This window comes from Eulemur rufifrons, chromosome 5, assembly GCF_041146395.1.
Source record: "Eulemur rufifrons isolate Redbay chromosome 5, OSU_ERuf_1, whole genome shotgun sequence".
In the NCBI taxonomy this organism is placed as follows: Eukaryota; Metazoa; Chordata; class Mammalia; order Primates; family Lemuridae; genus Eulemur; species Eulemur rufifrons.
Window position 1 is genome coordinate 13460268 of NC_090987.1, and position 19285 is coordinate 13479552.

Here is a 19285-nt window from a genome sequence, read left to right on the forward strand (position 1 = left end):
CAGAGAGTTAGACATGACTATGATTTTCAGCTCTGACCAAATTAGCTGTGAATTCACAGACAAGTTAGTCACTTTGAGATCTCACTTTCTGATCTGCAAAATTCTCTAAGAGGAGAGACTCCTCAACCAAACAATATCCACTCTCTTTCAAGGTCTGTGCTGAGAAGGGCTATGGAAAGCTATCAGTGTTGGGGGGAGCAGCCACCCACGGGTTCCCAAACTCTTCCCCAGGGCTCCATCACCCCAGTAAGGTTTCTTTCACTTTTTCTGCTCACAGCAATGTATCAGCTACACCAACTTTGGCACATTGCTAAGGGGTTACGCAAGTGCCTCATTGTATTACAATAACTCCCTTGCAAAGGGCAGGATGAGCATCACAAATCCGAAAATCCCAAATCTGAAATGCTTCTAAATTTGAACCTTTTTGCACATCGACATGACACTTAAAGGAAATTCTCATTGGAGCACTTGTAATTTTGGACTTTCAGATTTGAGATGGTCCACCAGTAAATATATAATGCAAATATTCCAACATCTGAAAAAATGTGAAATCTAAAACACTCCTGTTCCCAGGCATTTCAGGTAAAGATATTCAACCTGTACTTCAATAAGCTCACCCCTCTTCTTCTCCAATCCCCAACCAGCTGAAATCAACTCTCTCCCTCTCAGTAACTGCACCAGAGCAGGAGCACTCCGCTGAAGGCATCACTGGACTGACAGGCTGCATTTAGCACTGCCTGACAATCCTATGTTATCCTGCTCAGTCTGCTTGCCTACTAGACTATTAAGGTATACTCGCTCTGCCTCCTCAAACCTCCAGCAATCCTACTTCTCTCAGGCATTGACTTCAGATAAAAATTATCTCTTTTTCCTGCCACCAAATCACAGACCTATCCCTCCTGTTAAAATGGAAGATGCATTTTCCTAATAAAGGCTACGTGAACTAAAGATCTATGGGGATCCACTCAGATCCCCAGGGTTGGTATGAAGATTACATTAAACTGAAGACATGTGGGATTCAAGAGGCAGAAAGAAGTCTTCTCGGGCTCTCCCTATCTGACTAAAAGCAGAAAGTTCTGTGAAATGGGGCTGCCAGAAATTCCCTCTTAGGTCAGCTTTTACTCCCAGAAAGGAGACCAAGCATAAAACTACCATAAATCCCCTTTGGGGAGTTTATGGCCACAAAAAAGGGCAAAGACCACTGGCATTTGCACAAACAAACATTATCACAAACTTTCCTATTTCCTGTTGTTCTTCTAGAAATCACTTTGTCTTTCCAGAAGAAACCTATTTATTCTTCCCACAGAGGCTCCCCAACACCTGCCTTTTCCCTACTAAGTTATAACTTAGCCATTAGCCAGCTATTTCTTTTGTGAGCTCCTATATGCATATAAGTAAACTTTTTCTCCTGTTAATCTGTCTTCTTTCAGTTAATTCACGGGCCCTCAGGTACTGAACCTAAGAAGGTAAAGTTTTTCCTCCCCCCAAATTCTATCTTCTCTTGATCTTGTTCCTGCATTCTTTTCCTCTTTGCTTTAGCATCTACTCCCCCCTTTTACTATATTACTCTCAAAACCATACACTAGTACCTTCTATCTTTAAACCAAAACACCAAGCAAGCTTCTCTTGACTCCACACTCTCTGAGCAGCACTGAAGAAGCTGGCCACCTCTTTCTTCTTGAAACAGTTTCCTCTCCAGACTTCCACACCGTCCTCTCTTGGCTTTCCTCCTATCTCTCTGGCAGATTCCTCTTAGTTATCTCTTTGCTGGTTCCTGCTCCTGCATAGCTCTCAATGCTGCCTCCCCAGACACCCAAACTGCCCAGCTGATTCATCTGGATGTGTACTAGGCACTTCAAATTTAACGTCTAAAGTCAAACTCTTGAATTTTCTCCCTAAACCTGGTCCTTTTCAATCTTCAACATGTCCTTGATGTTCAATTGAAAAACCTAAGGGTTATCTTGATTTCTCTTCCTTTCTCCTCATGCTCACATCTAGTCTGCCAGTTGGGCTAAACATATTTCTAAAATACATACTGAATCCCCCACCGTGATCCACCTCCACTGCCATACCTGAGCCCACACTATTGCTATCTCTAGTCAAGCACAGGCATTAGCTAGCTGGGCTTCTTGCTGTTTTCTGCTTCTTTCAAGAAGCAAGTTTGTGTTTTAAAAACATAAATCCTATTGCCTTACTTCCCTTGCTTAAAACCTTTAGTGGCTTCTCACCTTATGTCACCACCCTGTTGGTTTTCCTCATAGCTCTTCACTCAGAGAACTGACTATGTTTCCTTACTGTCTGTCTCCCCTCTGGAGTGCGATGCTCTCGCTCTGGTGTAGGTACTGAGAGGTGCTGACACCTGGTGGTCACTGCTGCACCGTCCTGCCTTAGAACATGGCCTGGCACAGAACAGGCACTCAAACACACACCTGTTAAATGAAGGTCTCCTGAAATAGACCTATCAACATCTTATAAACATGACAGTGGTTTGACAAAACTTGACTTGTTAAGAGTTTTTAAATCCATTACAACTCTTCCAATCTAAGACACACTCCCCACCCACTACATTTCTACCTTTCTCCAATCAGGACATATTTTACAAACAATACACAAACGTAGCAGGTTTTCCCCATTATTTCCCCTTCAAAAGTCATTCATTAAAATGAAAGGAACTTTGCAATCGAGAAAATATGGTAAAAATACCTTCAGCTACCATCTCTCAAGAGCCTAGGTACATAAAACATCCTGTCTACTTAATTCTCACAACCCCCTACGATACGAATTCACGTGGCTAACAAGCGTAGTCAGGGTTCCAACACAGACCTGTCTCTCTGGTGCCAAAGCCTACATGCAATCTTTTTACTACATTCCATAGTTCTTTTACTTTATCTCTGTGCAAGAGATAGAAATAAAAAATTGTATAATACCACAAAATCTATCACATGAAGTGACCAATTAAAGGGAAAATCATAATCTGAGAATAGCTCTTTTATTTAGTTTTAGGTTTGCAAATGGAGACTTAGCATCAAGTTTGGAAGGAAGCTGAATTACTGTGACTGAGGTTGTGACTAAATACGGACTTTTCAGATATAACTGAGGAGGGTAGAGGGTGAAGGGAGAGGGATGAGGGAGAGGAAGGAAAAGCCCACAAAAGTGAGACTCAACACAGGGCAGCCAGACCACTGAGAACTCCCCCAGTGGCAGGTGGTCTGAAGAACTTTGAGGAAAAGAGAGTTCTAATATTTGATTGTAGATTATCTGCTGAGTGGTGCAGGGGTACAATCCTTCCACAAAAGGAATAAATGCCCCACTCCGCCAACCTGAATTTTACTTCAGAAGCTACACAATGTTCTAAATCTTTTGAGAGAATACAGTTACGTGGAATTCTTAAGAAAATAAGGCATTAGCTTTCCATGTAGCCTTGAAAATCTTTTAAAGATTTTGGTTGGAACATATCTGTTGCAGAGTTTTGTATAGATATGTAAGAACGTACTGGTGAGGTTTCATACTTGCTAATGTTGTTGCCCTATATGTAATCCCTACTTTCTACAATTTTTAGAGTGGAGAACTGATTTCATTACTGTTTTATAAGTTTTTGGTGAGACAATTTTGGAATTGTCTTACCAAAATAATAATTATTGAATACTTTGGCAATAACCTAGCAATGTCTATCAGACTCTTAAACCAAAGTCGTAAAACCACATTTAGGACAATAATGTTAATTTCCTATCATCCTCTCTTATTACAGAAGAATTAAAAGACATTAAAAAATACCTCTTTATTCATTTTGAACCACTGATATTGCACAAAAGGATGTCCAGTTGCCCGGCAACACAGTTTCACAAACTGTCCAGCCAAGACTGCCTTTGATTCTGGGTTTACAATGATCTTTATTCCTGAAACAAAAAATTAATAAATAAAAATAACAGAAGAGGATTTTCCCTGTTTATGTATCTGAAAACAAAAAATGAAATATTTTGGAAATAACCTACATATTTATCTGTTATAAATCACCCATTCACATCTCCTAACCCAGGCTTTGTAAAACCATGAGGAAAGAAACTTACCCAGGAGACTTTGATCTCCTGTACTTCCCCATGATTAGGCGAGAAAATTATTTTCCATATTTCTTCAATTCTTAGAAACATTTTTCCCCCACATTCTAACATTGTGAAATCAGGATGCAACTTATAACAGATGCCTGCCGGTCAGCAGTCACAGTGTAGTTCTGCGTCAGTTCATGCAAATACTCGGTCACAAATGCTCCTATGGCTGGCACTCAGTTGAGTTAGGGGCACTATTAGTAATACAAGTGTTAAGTTGAAATGTCTGCTGTGGTCTGAATGTGTCTCCCCAAATTCATGCGTTGGAAACTTAATTCCCAATGCAACAAGTATTGGGAGGTGGGGCCTAAAGGGGTTATTGGGTTATGCGGGTTTTATCCTCATGAACAGATTAAGGTCCCTATGGAAAAGGCTTGGGTTTACTCTCTTCTGCCATGTGAGGACATAATATTTGTCCCTGCTTGCCCTTCTACTTTGTGCCATGTGAGGACGCAGCAAGAAGGCCCTCATCAGATACCAGTTGATCTTAGACTTCCCAGGCTCCAGAATTCTGAGAAATAAATATTTGTTCCTTATAAATTACCCAGTCTGTGGCATTCTGTTAGAGCAGCATGAAACAGACTAACACAATCCCATTGAAAGTGTCTTTAAATTATCATGATTTCGCATTCAAATGAAAATTATTTTGGAAGCAGAAAGTCACAGAAATTGGAGCAGCAGGATATAAATTTGATACCTATGATAAAAACATTTCTCATTTGAGGAATAACTACCAATATCAAAACTTGGAAACTTTCAACAGGAGCTTGGAAGGAAATGCTAGAGTCAGTAACGGAACACCCCTACTCCCTCTCTCCTGCCTCTCTCTCACGTGCTCACGCCGGGAAGCACACTGGCATGTCAGGAGCACACTCAGGTAGCCCTGCTGAGAGGCCCAAGTGGCAAGAAAAAAAACTTGGGCCTCCTGCCAACAGCCAGTGAGGAAATGAGGTCTCTGACAACCTCCATGTGAACGAGCCATCTGAGAAGAGGCCTTTCCAGCCTCAGTCAAACCTTCAGCTGATTGCAGCCCTGGCTCATGAGAGACTCTTGGCCAGGAACACCCAGCTACGCCACTCCTGGATCTCTATCCTCAGAAACTGCATGAGATAAACGGTCGTTGTCTGAAACTTCTGGTTTGGGAGTAATTTATTGTACAGCAATAGATAACTGATATAAAAGAAACCAAAGTTAGGAAATTTTACATTTGCCAATGTTATAATACATAAAACTGGGTTGGTTAGCCTTTAGAAAGGAAGCAGAAAAGATCATTAAAACTTGTAAAACTTAATTTCCTGCACCTACTTTTATTTTCTTTCCTTGTCTATTCTGAATGTGATCTCGTAACATTGTCTTTGTTTTCTACCACCCACTAATTCAAAGGAACAAGATTATAAGAGGAGATAGTGTAAATAACAGTAATATTAATATATCAAAGGTACTAAACATTCTAGAAAAAAAGGTATATAAAATATGTATGTGAAATTCATAGCAGAAAGATACCAAATAAAACCAAAATTCAAAACCCATATTTATTGCATATCTAACGTATTTGAGGAATCCAGAGAAATCCTAGAAAATCTTCAGTAAATAGAGTAGAATCTCTCAAAAAATAATTTAAAACTCTTGCCAAGGGAGAGCTTTCATATTCATTAGTCCTTTATGTTGAGGCCAAATTAGCAAAAGATGGATGAAGTTCAGAATTTTTCTGAATTCTGTAATACAAGCTGGTAGGAAAGTTGGAAAATGGGAGAAGCACTCTCGCTGAAGCCAGCAAATTCACAACGCTGTATTTTAATGGCCCCATATTTACTGCTCATCTGCCAGAAGAGTCTTACATCACAACCATAAGATACAAAGATTCTGATTTTCCAAAGTTTAGGTGTGAAAAGAGGAAAAAAAAGTTGCAACAAAGACAAAAGATAGTAAGTAATACACCTGAAAAATAAGAGTTTTGGCTAAATGGGCTCTAAATTTTGATGTCTTACAGCGACCTCAAACTTAACATGGCCCAGATGCCTTGTGACTAAAAATCTACTCCTCTGCCATCCCTGCAGTTTCCCCATCTTACGGAAGGTAAACCAGTCTTGTTGCCTACCATTTGTCCAGGTACTCTGGACAGAACCTTAGTAGTCATCCCGGAATGCCACGTCCTCCCTTCCTCATTCCTCCTGTGTACTTTATCTGCCAGTTCCGTCAATTAAGTTCCACATCTCACCACCTTCAATGTCATCTTAATCCAAGCCACCGTCAGCTCTGGAGTGAACTATTGTTATGGCCTGCTAACTTGTTTCCTTGCTTCCAGCAGCCCAAATGTCTTTTTAAAACATAAATTAATTCATATCACCCTTGCAATTAAAATCCTCTAACGCCTTCCCACTGTACAGGTATACCTTGGAGATACTGTGGGTTCAGTTCCAGATCACCCCAATAGAGCAAGTCACACAAATTTTTTGGTTTACTAGTGCATATAAGAGTTATGCATATACCATACTATAGTCTATTAAGTGTGTGATAGCACTATGTCTAAAAAAACCAATTTACATACCTTAATTTTAAAATATTTTATTGTTAAAAAATGCTAACGATCATCTAAGCCTTCAGCAAATTGTAATCTTTTTGCTGGTGGAGGGTCTTGCCTCAACATTGATGGCTGCTGACTGATCAGGCTGGTGGCTGCTGAAGGCTGGGATGGCTGTGGCAATTTCTTAAAATAAGACAACAAGGAAGTTTGCCACATCAACTAACTCTTCATTTCACGAAAGATTTCTCTGTAACATGCAATGCTGTTTGATAGCATTTTATACACAGGAGAATATCTGTCAAGCTTGGAGTCAATCCTCTCAAACCCTGCCACTGCTTCATCAACTAAGTTTCTGGAATATTCTAAATGCTTTGTTGTCATTTCAACAATGTTCATAGCATCTTCATCAGGAGTAGTTTCCATCTCAAGAAACCACTTTCTTTGCTCATCCATAAATAACTCCTCATCCAAGTTTGATCATGAGATTGCAACAATTCAGTCCCATCTTCAGGGTCCACTTCTTTTTTTTTTTTTTTTTGTTGAGACAGAGTCTCACTTTGTTGCCCAGGCTAGAGTGAGTGCCGTGGCGTCAGCTTAGCTCACAGCAACCTCAGACTCCTCGGCTTAAGCGATCCTACTGCCTCAGCCTCCCGAGTAGCTGGGACTACAGGCATGCGCCACTATGCCCGGCTAATTTTTTCTATATAGATTTTTAGTTGTCCATATAATGTCTTTCTATTTTTAGTAGAGACGGGGTCTCGCTCTTGCTCAGGCTGGTCTCGAACTCCTGACCTCGAGTGATCCACCCGCCTCGGCCTCCCAGAGTGCTAGGATTACAGGCGTGAGCCACCGCGCCCGGCCAGGGTCCACTTCTAATTCTAGTTCTTTTGTTATTTCTACCACATCTGCAGTGACCTCCTCCACTGAAGTCTTGAACCACTCAAAGTCATGCATGAGGGATGGAATCAACTTCTTTCAAACTTCTGTTAATACTGATATTGTGACCTCCTCTCATGAATCATGAATGTTCTTAATGGCATCTAAATGGTGAATCCTTTCCAGAAGGTTTTCAATTTGCTTTACCCAGATTCATCAGAGGAATCACTATCTGTGGCATTTATAGCTGTATAAAATGTATTTCTTAATACAATTTCAAAGTCAAAATTACTCCTTGATTCATGGGCTGCACAATGAATGTTGTATTAATAGGCATGAAAACAACATTAATCTTTTTGCACATCTCCATCAGAGCTCTTGGCTGACTGCATGGTCAATGAGCAATAATATTCTGAAAGAAATCTTTTCTCCTGAGTAGTAGGTCTCAATAGTGGGCTTCAAATATTCAGTGTATCATGCTATAAACCAACGTGCTGTCATCCAGGCTTCGTTGTTCCATTTACAGAGCATAGGAAGAGTAGATTTAGCCTAATTCTCAAGGGCTCTAGGATTCTCAGAATGGTAAATGAGCACTGGCTTTAACTCAAAGTCACCAGCTGCATCGGCCCCTAACAAGAGTCAGCCTGTACTTTGAAGCCAGGCATTGACTTCTCCTCTCTAGTTATGAATGTTCTAGATGGCATCTTCTCCCAATATAAGTCTATTTAGTCTCCACTGAAAATCTGTTGTTGGCCAGGCGCGGTGGCTCACGCCTATAATCCTAGCACTCTGGGAGGCCAAGGCGGGAGGATCACTCGAGGTCAGGAGTTTGAGACCAGCCTAAGCAAGAGTGAGACCCCGTGTCTACTAAAAATAGAAAGAAATTAGCTGGCAAACTAAAAGTATATATAAAAAAAATTAGCCAGGAATATTGGCACATGCCTGTAGTCCCAGCTACTTAGGAGGCTGAAGCAGAAGGATCGCTTAAGCCCAGGAGTTTGAGGTTGCTGTGAGTTAGGCTGACATCATGGCACTCTAGCCCAGGCAACAGAGCAAGATTCCGGCTCAAAAAAAGAAAAGAAAAGAAAATCTGTTGTTTAATGTAGCCACCTTCATCAATGTTCTTAGCTAGATCTTCTGGATAACTTGCTGCAGCTTCTCCATCAGTACCTGCTGCGTCATCTTGAATTTTTATATTATGGAGACAGTTTATTTCCTTAAACCTCATGAACCAACTCCTCTTCTGAGCTTCCTCACATCTCTGAGCTTCAAAGATTTGAAGAGAGTTGGGGCCTTGCTCTGGATTAGGCTTTGGCTTATGGGAATGTTGAGGCTGGCTTGATCTTCTATCCAGACCACTCAAACTTTCTCCATATCAGCAATAAGGCTGTTTCACTTTCTTATTTGTGTGTGCACTGGAGTAGTACTTTTCACTTCCTTCAAGAAGTTTTCCTTTACATTCACAACTTGTCTAACCGGCAAAAGAGGCCTAGCTTTCGGCCTATCTCAGCTTCTGATATGTCTTCCTCATCAAGTTTAATCATTTCTAGCTTTTGATTTAAAGTGAGAGACACGCAACTCTTCCTTTCACTTGAACACTCGGAGGCCTACATGTAGTGTTATTAATCGGCCTAATTTCAGTATTGTTGTGTCTCAAGCAATAGGGAGGCCCAAGGAGAGGGAGACAGAGGAACCGCCAGTTGGTGAAGCAGTCAGAACACATATAACACTTATCGATTAAGTTCACTGTCTTATATGGGCACGAGCCAAGGCACCCCAATTACAGAAACAATTGAGATAGTAACATCAAAAGTCACTGATCCCAGATCACCATAACAGATATAACAATGGAAAAGTTTGAAATATTGTGAGAACTACCAAAATGTGACACACAGCATGCGTTATTGGAAAAATGGCACTGATAGACTTGCTCGACACAAGGTTGCCACAAACCTTCAATTTGTAAAAAATGCATTATCTGCAATAAAGTGAAGCATAATAAAACGAGGTGTGCCCGTACTTACAATGAAATCCAAACTCCTTACCGTGGTCTACAGGGCCTCACATGAACTGTGCCCCCCACCTCCACCCTCCTCCCGCTCTCCCCCAGCTCACCACACTCCAGCTGCACTGGTCTTCTTTCCTTTCACAAGCCAAGCTCTTTTCTGCCTTTCTATTTACAGTTCTCTGCTGGATTCTCCCCCAAACTCCCACTGTTTCATGGCAGCTCTGTCTTTTCTTATCATTCAGTTCTCTTACTAAAATGTCCAGCTTCTCTAGGAAACATCTCTAAATTAGCTCCTCCTCCACCCCTGTTGTCTACTGCATTCACCGTTTTGTCTCCTTCATTGTACTAATTGTTATCTGAAATCCTTGTTTCCAATGGTCTGGCTTACTTATTAGAACAGAAACTCCATGAGAACAAGGACTTTGTTTGTCTAGTCACCAGTTCATCCAACACCTAGAACAGTGCCTGGCATATGGCTATACAGTGGGTGTTCAACATGTACTTGCTGAATGAATGTGTATAATAATAAAAATTACTATAGCACCAACTTACTGACTGCTTTATTACTAACCTTTGAAATATCCATACAAGGTAGATATTAACTAGATGGTTACAATGAAAAAAAGTTAAGTAATTTGCAGAAGGTCACCCAAATTACCTGGGGCAAGTTACTTAAAGAGTAATTTTTTTTACTCTTGAAATGCATAAACAGGATGCAAACCTAGGTTTTCTTGGCTTGAAAACTCTTATGGTTTGCTATCTCAGTGACTCTTAGAGTATCTCCCTTGTAATCACACCTTCAGACTCAAAAAGTCTATCTTACTGAAGGGAGTGTGTCAGGCAGGGAACAATCTTGCACCATGACACTGCTCATAAATTTACCAGGGCAAATACTCTCTGCCATTATACACAGAGACAAGAATGATGAAAATGAAAAGGCTTTCTCCCCTAGAGTGTCTTACAAAGAAATGAATGATGCTGGAAAGGGACCACATGGCCAGGTTCTAAATAGTATCTTTCCTCTGTGTGGGACACAAGACTAAGTGATTTTTAACGTACATTCAAACTCACAGTTTGTAAGTCTGTCCTGTATCATCAGCTTTAGCAGTCTAGTCTAAAATAAGTCTAGTCTAAAATAAGTAAATATATATATTTATTATTGCTTCAAAGACTGAGAATTGACAGTCAAACTGTGATTTGGAAACCACCCCTGCTGAGTAGTAAAGAAAAGAAGTTACAATACCTCCCATGTTTTAACCACACGTATTTCCTTCCTCCCACATAGCCTTGTGCGCAGGGACCCATGGTCAACCCTTAACCACCCTAATGCAGCACCCACTAGTCAGAAGGTACTAAACAAAGGTAAGGAAAGATTATGGCACAGTGCTATGTAGAATGTACCCAAGGTATACAAACAAAGTTCTATTTTAAACGGTGAATGCACAGCTTCCTGGCAAACGAGCATATTTTTCAGATAACATCTGCAAAGAAGTCAGAGAGGTTACTTGATTTCCTGTAAGCCTGGGAGAATGTGATTCGGTACGATGGGACTAAGGATTGTGCTTTCAACACACACACACATAGATAAACAGACATGATATTAAGCAATAAAACAAAATTTAAAACCCTGCTGGAATTACAAAAAAGATAAATTAGGATAATTCTCGACTTGCCAAAAAGTAGTCATCACAGGCTCCCTTTAAGTTATACTCTCTCATAATGCACTTAAATATTGATACAATTTACAAACACCTTTTCCAGAAACAGACCTACTGCATACACTGTCTACTTTAGGAGGCCGTGAACCCAAAATTTTTTCATCAGCTTCCATCTATAACTCTTCCTCAAAGTTACTCTGAAATTTTCTAAGCTATTACTGAAAAGCACCTACGTGCCCCACAGTGTGACGGAATATCGCTCCTCTTCCTCCAACAATCTCCTCCATTACACAACCAAAGAATGTCCACATGTTCATCCCACAACATTATACAAGGTATGTCCACATATGTCTCTCTTCCAAGTGAATTTACATCTGTATCGACTGTGGCTCCCACATAACATCCCTTATCCCGTTACACTGCCCGCGAGGCCCTCCGAACACTCCATGCTGAGAAGCACATTCTTTCAGGCCTTGCTTACCACCCCTTCCCCTATTTCTCCCTTATCTTCATTCCCATCCATACCATCTTGGTCTCTTTTCATTTCTTGATATTTTCCTCACAGGAATAATCATCAATTTTATGATGTTCATGAAATAAGAAAAGTCCCTTATAAATAAGATATAGTATTTGAATACTTTTTAACTTAGCAGGAAGAAAAAATTGAAGTCCACGGGTCAAAGAGGCAACTGAGGCAACACTATAACTAAGTTTCTCAAATAACCTGGAATTGTCCGAGCATCATGGAAATGGCATTGAGTTCAGGTCAGGGACAGTAGGCTGGTTTTTAATCCTACCTTTGTCAATAACTAACTGTGACTTTGGTCAAATGATAACTTTTAGAAACTTCATTTTCCATATAAATGTTTTCTAGTAAAATTTAAATGTTCATAATAGTACTGTTCTGTCTCTTCACAGAATCGTGAGATAAAATGTGAAGGTATTTTAGAAATTAAAGAATAATATTCAACAATCCCTTGCACTTAGAGACAAGAAAAATAACAAAAAATTGATATCAGAAACATAACAATGAGTATGCTACAAGGGATTTGAGAAAAAAAATAAAAGGAGGAAGGTCTAAAAAAATCATTACAGATCCCTGGTTCAAAACAATTTCAGCACACTCATTTAACCCCCCTCTCCAATTACCACTGATATGGGAACAACTTATTAGTGCTGGGAAATGGGGATGAACACTATCCACACATAAAAAGTAGAAGCCATTTCTCTAACACAGTTCAAGCAAGGCCAGACTGAAGGACAAGCTGGCCGACCTCTGTGCTGTGGAAGTGCCCAATGGCAGAAAGCAGAAGAGGGTAAACCTCAATCCTATGAGGCTCCTTCAGAAAACTTATTGGGTGCCAGAGCCCAGAGAGCAAGAATTTCAGGGTGAGTGTACATCATCTTAGACTTCATGCTGAGTGCCCACTGAAGCTGCCTCGGCATCACAGAGATCGTCTCAGTTAGAGATGGGGGACCACTGCCCTAGCCACTTCTGGACTACCAAAACAAACATATGAAGGTCACTTGGTCAGTTTCTCGAGAAACTCCATGTTACAGTTATCTCTTATAGCTATCTCCACAAACACCTGGAACTGAATATGGTAAAATAAGACTAAAGCTTCTCCTTTAGTTGAAATAAATCTAAAGTTTCCCCTTCTCCCTGCATTTAGACCCGAAAGGCCTGTTCAGAAGCTCACAGCATAATCCAAACCAGAGCTCTCTCTGTAAAGACAATCACAGAAAAATCATCAGACTTCCTGTGGAATAAGAATTAATGCCCAGGCCAGGCACGGTGGCTCACGCCTGTAATCCTAGCACTCTGGGAGGCCGAGGTGGGCGGATCGTTTGAGCTCAGGAGTTCGAGACCAGCCTGAGCAAAAGCGAGACCCCATCTCTACCAAAAATAGAAAGAAATTATATGGACAGCTAAAAATATATATAGAAAAAATTAGCCGGGCATGGTGGTGCATGCCTGTAGTCCCAGCTACTCGGGAGGCTGAGACAGGAGGATCGCTTGAGCTCAGGAGTTTGAGGTTGCTGTGAGCTAGGCTGATGCCATGGCACTCACTCTAGCCTGGGCAACAGAGTGAGACTCTGTCTCAAAAAAAAAAAAAAAAAAAAAAAAAAAAAGAATTAATGTCCTCCTAGGAAATGGCATTACTGCAGAAAGGAGAGAAAACATTAGAATATTTTTATTTTGTATTTTTTCTTTTTTTGAGACAGACTCACTCTGCTGCCCTGAGTAGAGTGCCGTGGCGTAATCAAAGCTCACTGAAACCTCAAACTCCTGAGCTCAAGTGATCCTCCCACCTTGGCCTCCCAGAGTGCTAGGATTACAGGTGTGATGGTACCCAGCCTATGTTTTTAGAGGCAGTGTCTTACTATGTTGCCCAGACTAGTCTCGAACTCCTGGCCTTGAGTGATCTCCCACCTTATCCTCCTCCCAAGTTGCTGGGATAATAGGCGTGAGCCATTGCACCTGGTCCAACAGGTTCAAATTTATTTGGTGAGCCATGTGGTTCCTGGGAAGCTTACTTAACCCAACTCCACTCCTGGCTTTAAGCCAGGCAAGTCAGGACATTCCATCTCCTTGGCCACAGTGATAGGTTTAGGGACATGCATGTGACCAAAACTGGTTAACTAGAGTGAAACTTCTGGGCTTTGCTGGGAGAAGGATGAATGAACCCAGGAACAGCTAGCAGACATCTTGGAGTATGTGGAGAGTTAGTCTTTAGAAGAAAGCCAGTGCCAACAAGAAAGGAAGAGTAAAGACAAAAACACATCCCACTCCTTGGAAGCAGGGCACTCTGCCTCTCGAGGCCCGACCTGCTTCTAGGCTTATCAGTTAGAAGAAGAAATATATTCCCTTTATTATGGCAAATTGAGTTGGGGTTTCTGGTACATGTGATTGACAGCACACCACTATACCATGTGTCCCTAATTCCCCAATCCCAGAACCAACAAGGCAAAAGTAAGATCTAAATTATAATTTTAAATTCCTCATGTTGACTTAAAAATAAACCTTAAGAAAGCTGGCTATAGAAATGGCATACATCAAAATCATGTAAAATAGAGAGCATCAGGTCCTTAGTCCATGGCCCTTCCAAGCCTGTCGAGCCTCTTTGCTTCCAGTGGGACAAATAATGGCCAAATGGACCTTTTGGAAAGGAGGCCAGCAGCGCTGCTGCCATCAGGCAACTCTGATGGCATGTCCCTCCTGCCCGACACCACTGCAGCTGCCCAGCTCTAACTGCGGCTGTGGAGAGGAGGACTGTTTCCTATTCCTCACCTGGTGTGGGAAGTCAGAAGCCTCACTCCGTGTTGGTATATTCAGGAAAAACTCACAGTTGAGTTAATCAACATTTGAAAGCATCACGTCAACAAAAATTTAAGCAATAAACATTTGTCATACTTGCTTTATCTCATCCATATACACAGATATATAGAAATAAATATGTTCATCTTTTTGGCTGCGCTATTTCAATGTATGTTATAGAAATCTTACCCCTAAATACTTTAACATGAATCTCCTTGGAATAAAGGACATTTGTCTATAGACCTACAACATCATTACCGCATGACAATTTCTTAATATCAAATATGTAGGTTATATTCAATTTTTTCCACCTGTCTCAAAAATATCTCCTATAGCTGGTTTTTGAACCATAATCCAATTGATGTTCACACATTATATTTGCTTTTTATGTGATCTTTAGCCTCAACCTGGGAAAGAAAATAAGGTGCTATACATTTACAGCTTCCAAAAATATTCAACATTTCACCTGGTCAAATGAGACATTTTCCTTTGACTACCTCCTGGGGAAGATTCCTAAGGGAAAAACCTACCTGGGGGGCTGAGAAGCTGAAGAACTTCAGTGTGTTCCATAGCCTGCAGGAAGTCACTCAGTTCCGTGACTGTACAACCTTTTTCACCCATTAGCTTCAGTAAACACAGGCTTGGGCTCCCTTCAGGCTCCAATACCTTAAGAGAACACTGCTCCAGGTCCAGGCAACTGAAAGCAACAGATTTAATTCATGTCAACAACTTTCTTCAATATGATAGGCCTGCTATATATCTGGACTGCTGTAGGTGCTGCAGGGAGTTGGTGAACTGTGAGAAATTCTATACATTATGAATACTGTGTCCTTTCCTCCTCCTGCCCATCATAGGGGATTCCTCTCTACTCCTTTTTCCCACTCAGCTCCCATGATTATTAAATCAGGAGAATGAGAGAGAAAACTTGAAACAGGATGTGAGAGAAATTCAGCCTTGATACTGAGAAAATTTTTTGCCTTTAATTTGGGAATGTGGGATAGGAAGACCAGACAAACTTCTTTACTCCTTCTTCCAAGAGGATGAAGTGCAAAATAACCCAAATCCCGTGAATTCATTAAAAAAAACTGAGGCAGAGGCATAGGTCTTAATGACATTGAAAAAAAATGAAAGAACATATAAAACAGTGTGTATAATGCACCATTATGTGTCTTACCAAGGTAGTATGTCCATGTGTGTATTTACATTTTATTACCAAAAATATGTGTGTACATGTGTGTGTTTGCATGTGTGTTCTTACATACACAGAGTAGGGAGAGGAAAACTAGGAAAGTAGAGTTCATAGCTGAATGATTTTTCACCATAAACCCTTTTGTACTGTTCAATTTTTTACTATGTACATTAATTTTTCAACAATTTTTAAAAAGTAAATTTAAAAAGAGAATCAATATTATTGACATTTGAAGTACTTCTAAGTACCTAGAAATACCGTATCACAGGGACAGGCAAACTATGGTCTGTGGGCTAAATGTGTTCAGCTACCAGATTTTTGTAAACAAAGTTTTACTGGAGCACATCAATGTTCATTCATTTACATATTTACATATGTCTATGGCTGCTTTCCTATTATAACAGCAGAGTTGAATAGTTGGCTTGCAAAGCCAAAAATATTTACTGTTTGGCTCTTTACAGAAATAGTTTGCTAACCCCTGCTCTAAAGGATCTTCACATTCTTATTGTCCTTCTGATAAAACTATTCTTTTTTTAGTATCAGTATTTAATATACATATACAATTTCCTTCTCCATGTTATTGTGTGCACAAGTGGTACACAAGGTTAGAAAGACAGGTTAAGATCATACTACAGAAGGCCCTAAATAATGGGACAATATAGACTCCAATGATTTTGTAGAAGGGGAAAGTATGACACATTCAAGAAGAGAAAAAACAATTAAGTAAAAATCTAACAATCAAAAAAACAAAATCTTTCCCAAAGAAACATAACCAACGACAACGGCCAACCAAGTGTTTAGATATTCACACTGCAGAATTCACACCTCACCCATCTTCGCAGTCCTGATCCTTTCTCTGACAGTTTGAATTACGGTGCAGTACAAACGCTAGAGTCTCTGTGGGGTCCTCCCAGGCCACACCAGTCCACCAAACACGCTTTAGACACAGTCTGCTTCCTAACTGGGCTTATTTTATAGAAGAGGGGTTGCAAATTGTTTCTCTAAAGGACCAGAGAGTACATATTTTAGGCATTAAGGGCCATAATAGTCTTTGTTACATATTCTTCTTTGTTTTGTTTTACAAATTTTAAAACACAAAACCAGACTTAGCTCATGGGCTGTACAAAAACAGGCAGCACCTGGATCTGGCCCTCAGGCCATCGTTTGTTTTATCTAACACAATTTGGCTTAAAACCACAAGCTTTTCTTGATGAGCATGTCTTCTCTGTGCAACTGGATTATTGTAAACTTGAAAACAGAAACCTCACCTAACATATATATTTAAATCCCTCAATACCTAAAATCCTGTCTTGTCCATATCAATTATTCATAAATGAATGATTACTGAATGAATTTCAATCCTAATGGAAAAGGCTGGAAGACTGGGCGGGTGGACGGGGTCAAACACAACAGTGCCACAGCTGTGGCAGAATCAAGGTCAGCAAGCTTTCTTATTACTTGAAATGCTCTTAATCCTCATTCATTTTGATCAGTTTTATCAAAACGCTGTCATAACATTTACATTGTCATCCAAGATTTATAATTCTGTGATAATGTTAATGACCTCACATGGAAAAAATGCATTTAACCAAATTAATTTCAATAGTAATATTATTACCTGACAGGGTTATTAGAATTAAATTAGATAATCCATGTAAGAAGTGCTTAGCACAGTGCTTAGTAAGTAATAAACACTCAATAAAGGTTAGCTCTTATTATACAATAAAAATATGGGGATATTAAAAGAATACCAAGGTTAATTTCTTAACTATGCTTATTATGAAACTATTTTAGCTTTTCCTTAAAAATTTTTGAGTAGCTATTACTTTGGTAACCTGACAATGTCCCCCAAGACCTCCTATGATCACTGTATTTACTATGTATTCCTTTTTAAGTATCCTAGTTAAATTTCTATTACATTCAGTACACTATTCTTGTTGAATGTGAATCATATTATAGATCAATCATTCTCAAATTCTGGACTGTAGACCAGTGGCAGCATAATCTGAAGTTCATGGTAAAATGATAAAAATAAGGACAATAAAACCCATTTTTATTCTAAAATTCTTTTCTATTTTTAAATGTTAAAGTGTCTCTTCTTTTATGAAATAATGATGACTACGATGGCAGCAAAAATAAAAAGCTGAAGATGCCTGTTGGTGCTATTTTGTAAAATTTTCTTTTACTAGTTTCTGAAATGCCCAAGAGAAGGAACCTGTCTGTGTTAGAAACAATATAAGGATTACTAATTCTAAAATAAGTAGAATGAGATCTATAAAAATAAGGATGCTGTATGCTAAACATAATTTCTCATGATTCAGAAGTTTATCAGGATCTGATACATGAAATTAAGAAGCCATCTCATCAAAAGCAACCAAGCGATGCTTTAATTAATGTTTATACTGATATAGAGAAAACGAAAAACAATTTGACTTTTCTTTCCCCCAAAAGAACAAAGATCAAATTGAAGTAGATGATTTCTCTTCCAATACAAGAGGTACAGGAGAAAAACAAGATTCTGTATCTCCTTTCGTCTTACTGATTTTCCACACGGACACTGGCTTTCGGCTAAGATGATGCTTATACAAACCCAACTTTTATTTCTTTCCTTTTTTAGTTACATTCCTGTAAGAGTATGCTTTGAAGTGGTTTCTACAAGCCCCAATTTGAATTTTTGATTTAATTTAAAACTGCTTTATCACTGAAACAAATGCACTTTGCTTTTAAAAAAAATCTATTTTTATCTTTACTTTTTAAAATATATAATCAAATAGTATATATTACACACCCTTTAGGATACAAACCTAGCATTGCTTTTAGATTCTTTTGCTTCTCCTCTTCCCACTTGATCTTAGTCCAAAGGCTGAGAAGCGATATTTTGCTTCTCCTTGTGGTACATTTACTTTTTTGCAATCTTTATTCATTAATTCAACCTATTTATCAATCACCTAAAATAGGCCAACCATTTTTTCTAGGTGTTGAGGATACAGCAGCAAACAAAATTCCCTAACCTCCTGGATTCTTTACTCTATAGGAGAAAGACAGATAAACACACACACACACACACACACCCCCAACCCTGTGTGTCCATCCATCCATTGGTCATAAATGTTTTTGAGAAAACTAAGGCAAAGCAGGGGTACAGGTATTGCTGAGCAGATGCAGCGGCTAATTTTAAATATTATGATCAGAGAAGAGCTCACTGAGAAGATGACTTTTCTGCAAACACTTGAAAAAGTGAAGGAGAAAGTAAGTCATGTGGTTATCTGTGGAGAGCAAGACCATCTCAGCCTAAGTAAAGCAGCAAGTACAAAGACCCTACTGTGTTCAAGGGAAAGCGAGAAAGCAAGAGAAAGGTATGGAGAGAAGAATAAGGTATCAGGACCAAGAGTTAACTGGTAGCTACAGGGTGTTCTTAATCTGAGATGGAAAAGTGATTAGAGGGTTTTCTAGCAGAGGAGAACAAGATCGATACAATGTTTTAACAGCATCATTTGTACTGCTATAACAAGAACAGACTGGGGATGGGGGAAGCAAAAGGAGAGAAGATAAGTGGCTACTGGGACAATCCAAGGGAGGGACGATGGTGGCATGGCCCCATGTGGGAG

General features: G+C 39.7%; 1 protein-coding gene across 2 annotated transcripts in view; it reads right to left on the reverse strand.

Moving 5' to 3' along the window:
- The window catches only part of MALT1 (MALT1 paracaspase), a 56313-nt gene that overhangs the window by 33169 nt on the left and 3859 nt on the right, over positions 1 to 19285 (reverse strand). For both annotated transcript variants that reach the window (XM_069467963.1, XM_069467962.1), the window contains exons 2-3: positions 15019 to 15185; positions 3775 to 3896 (exon numbers count right to left, since the gene is read on the reverse strand). In XM_069467963.1, the coding sequence (XP_069324064.1) occupies positions 3775 to 3896; positions 15019 to 15185 (289 nt within the window). The remainder of the gene's footprint in view (positions 1 to 3774; positions 3897 to 15018; positions 15186 to 19285) is intronic.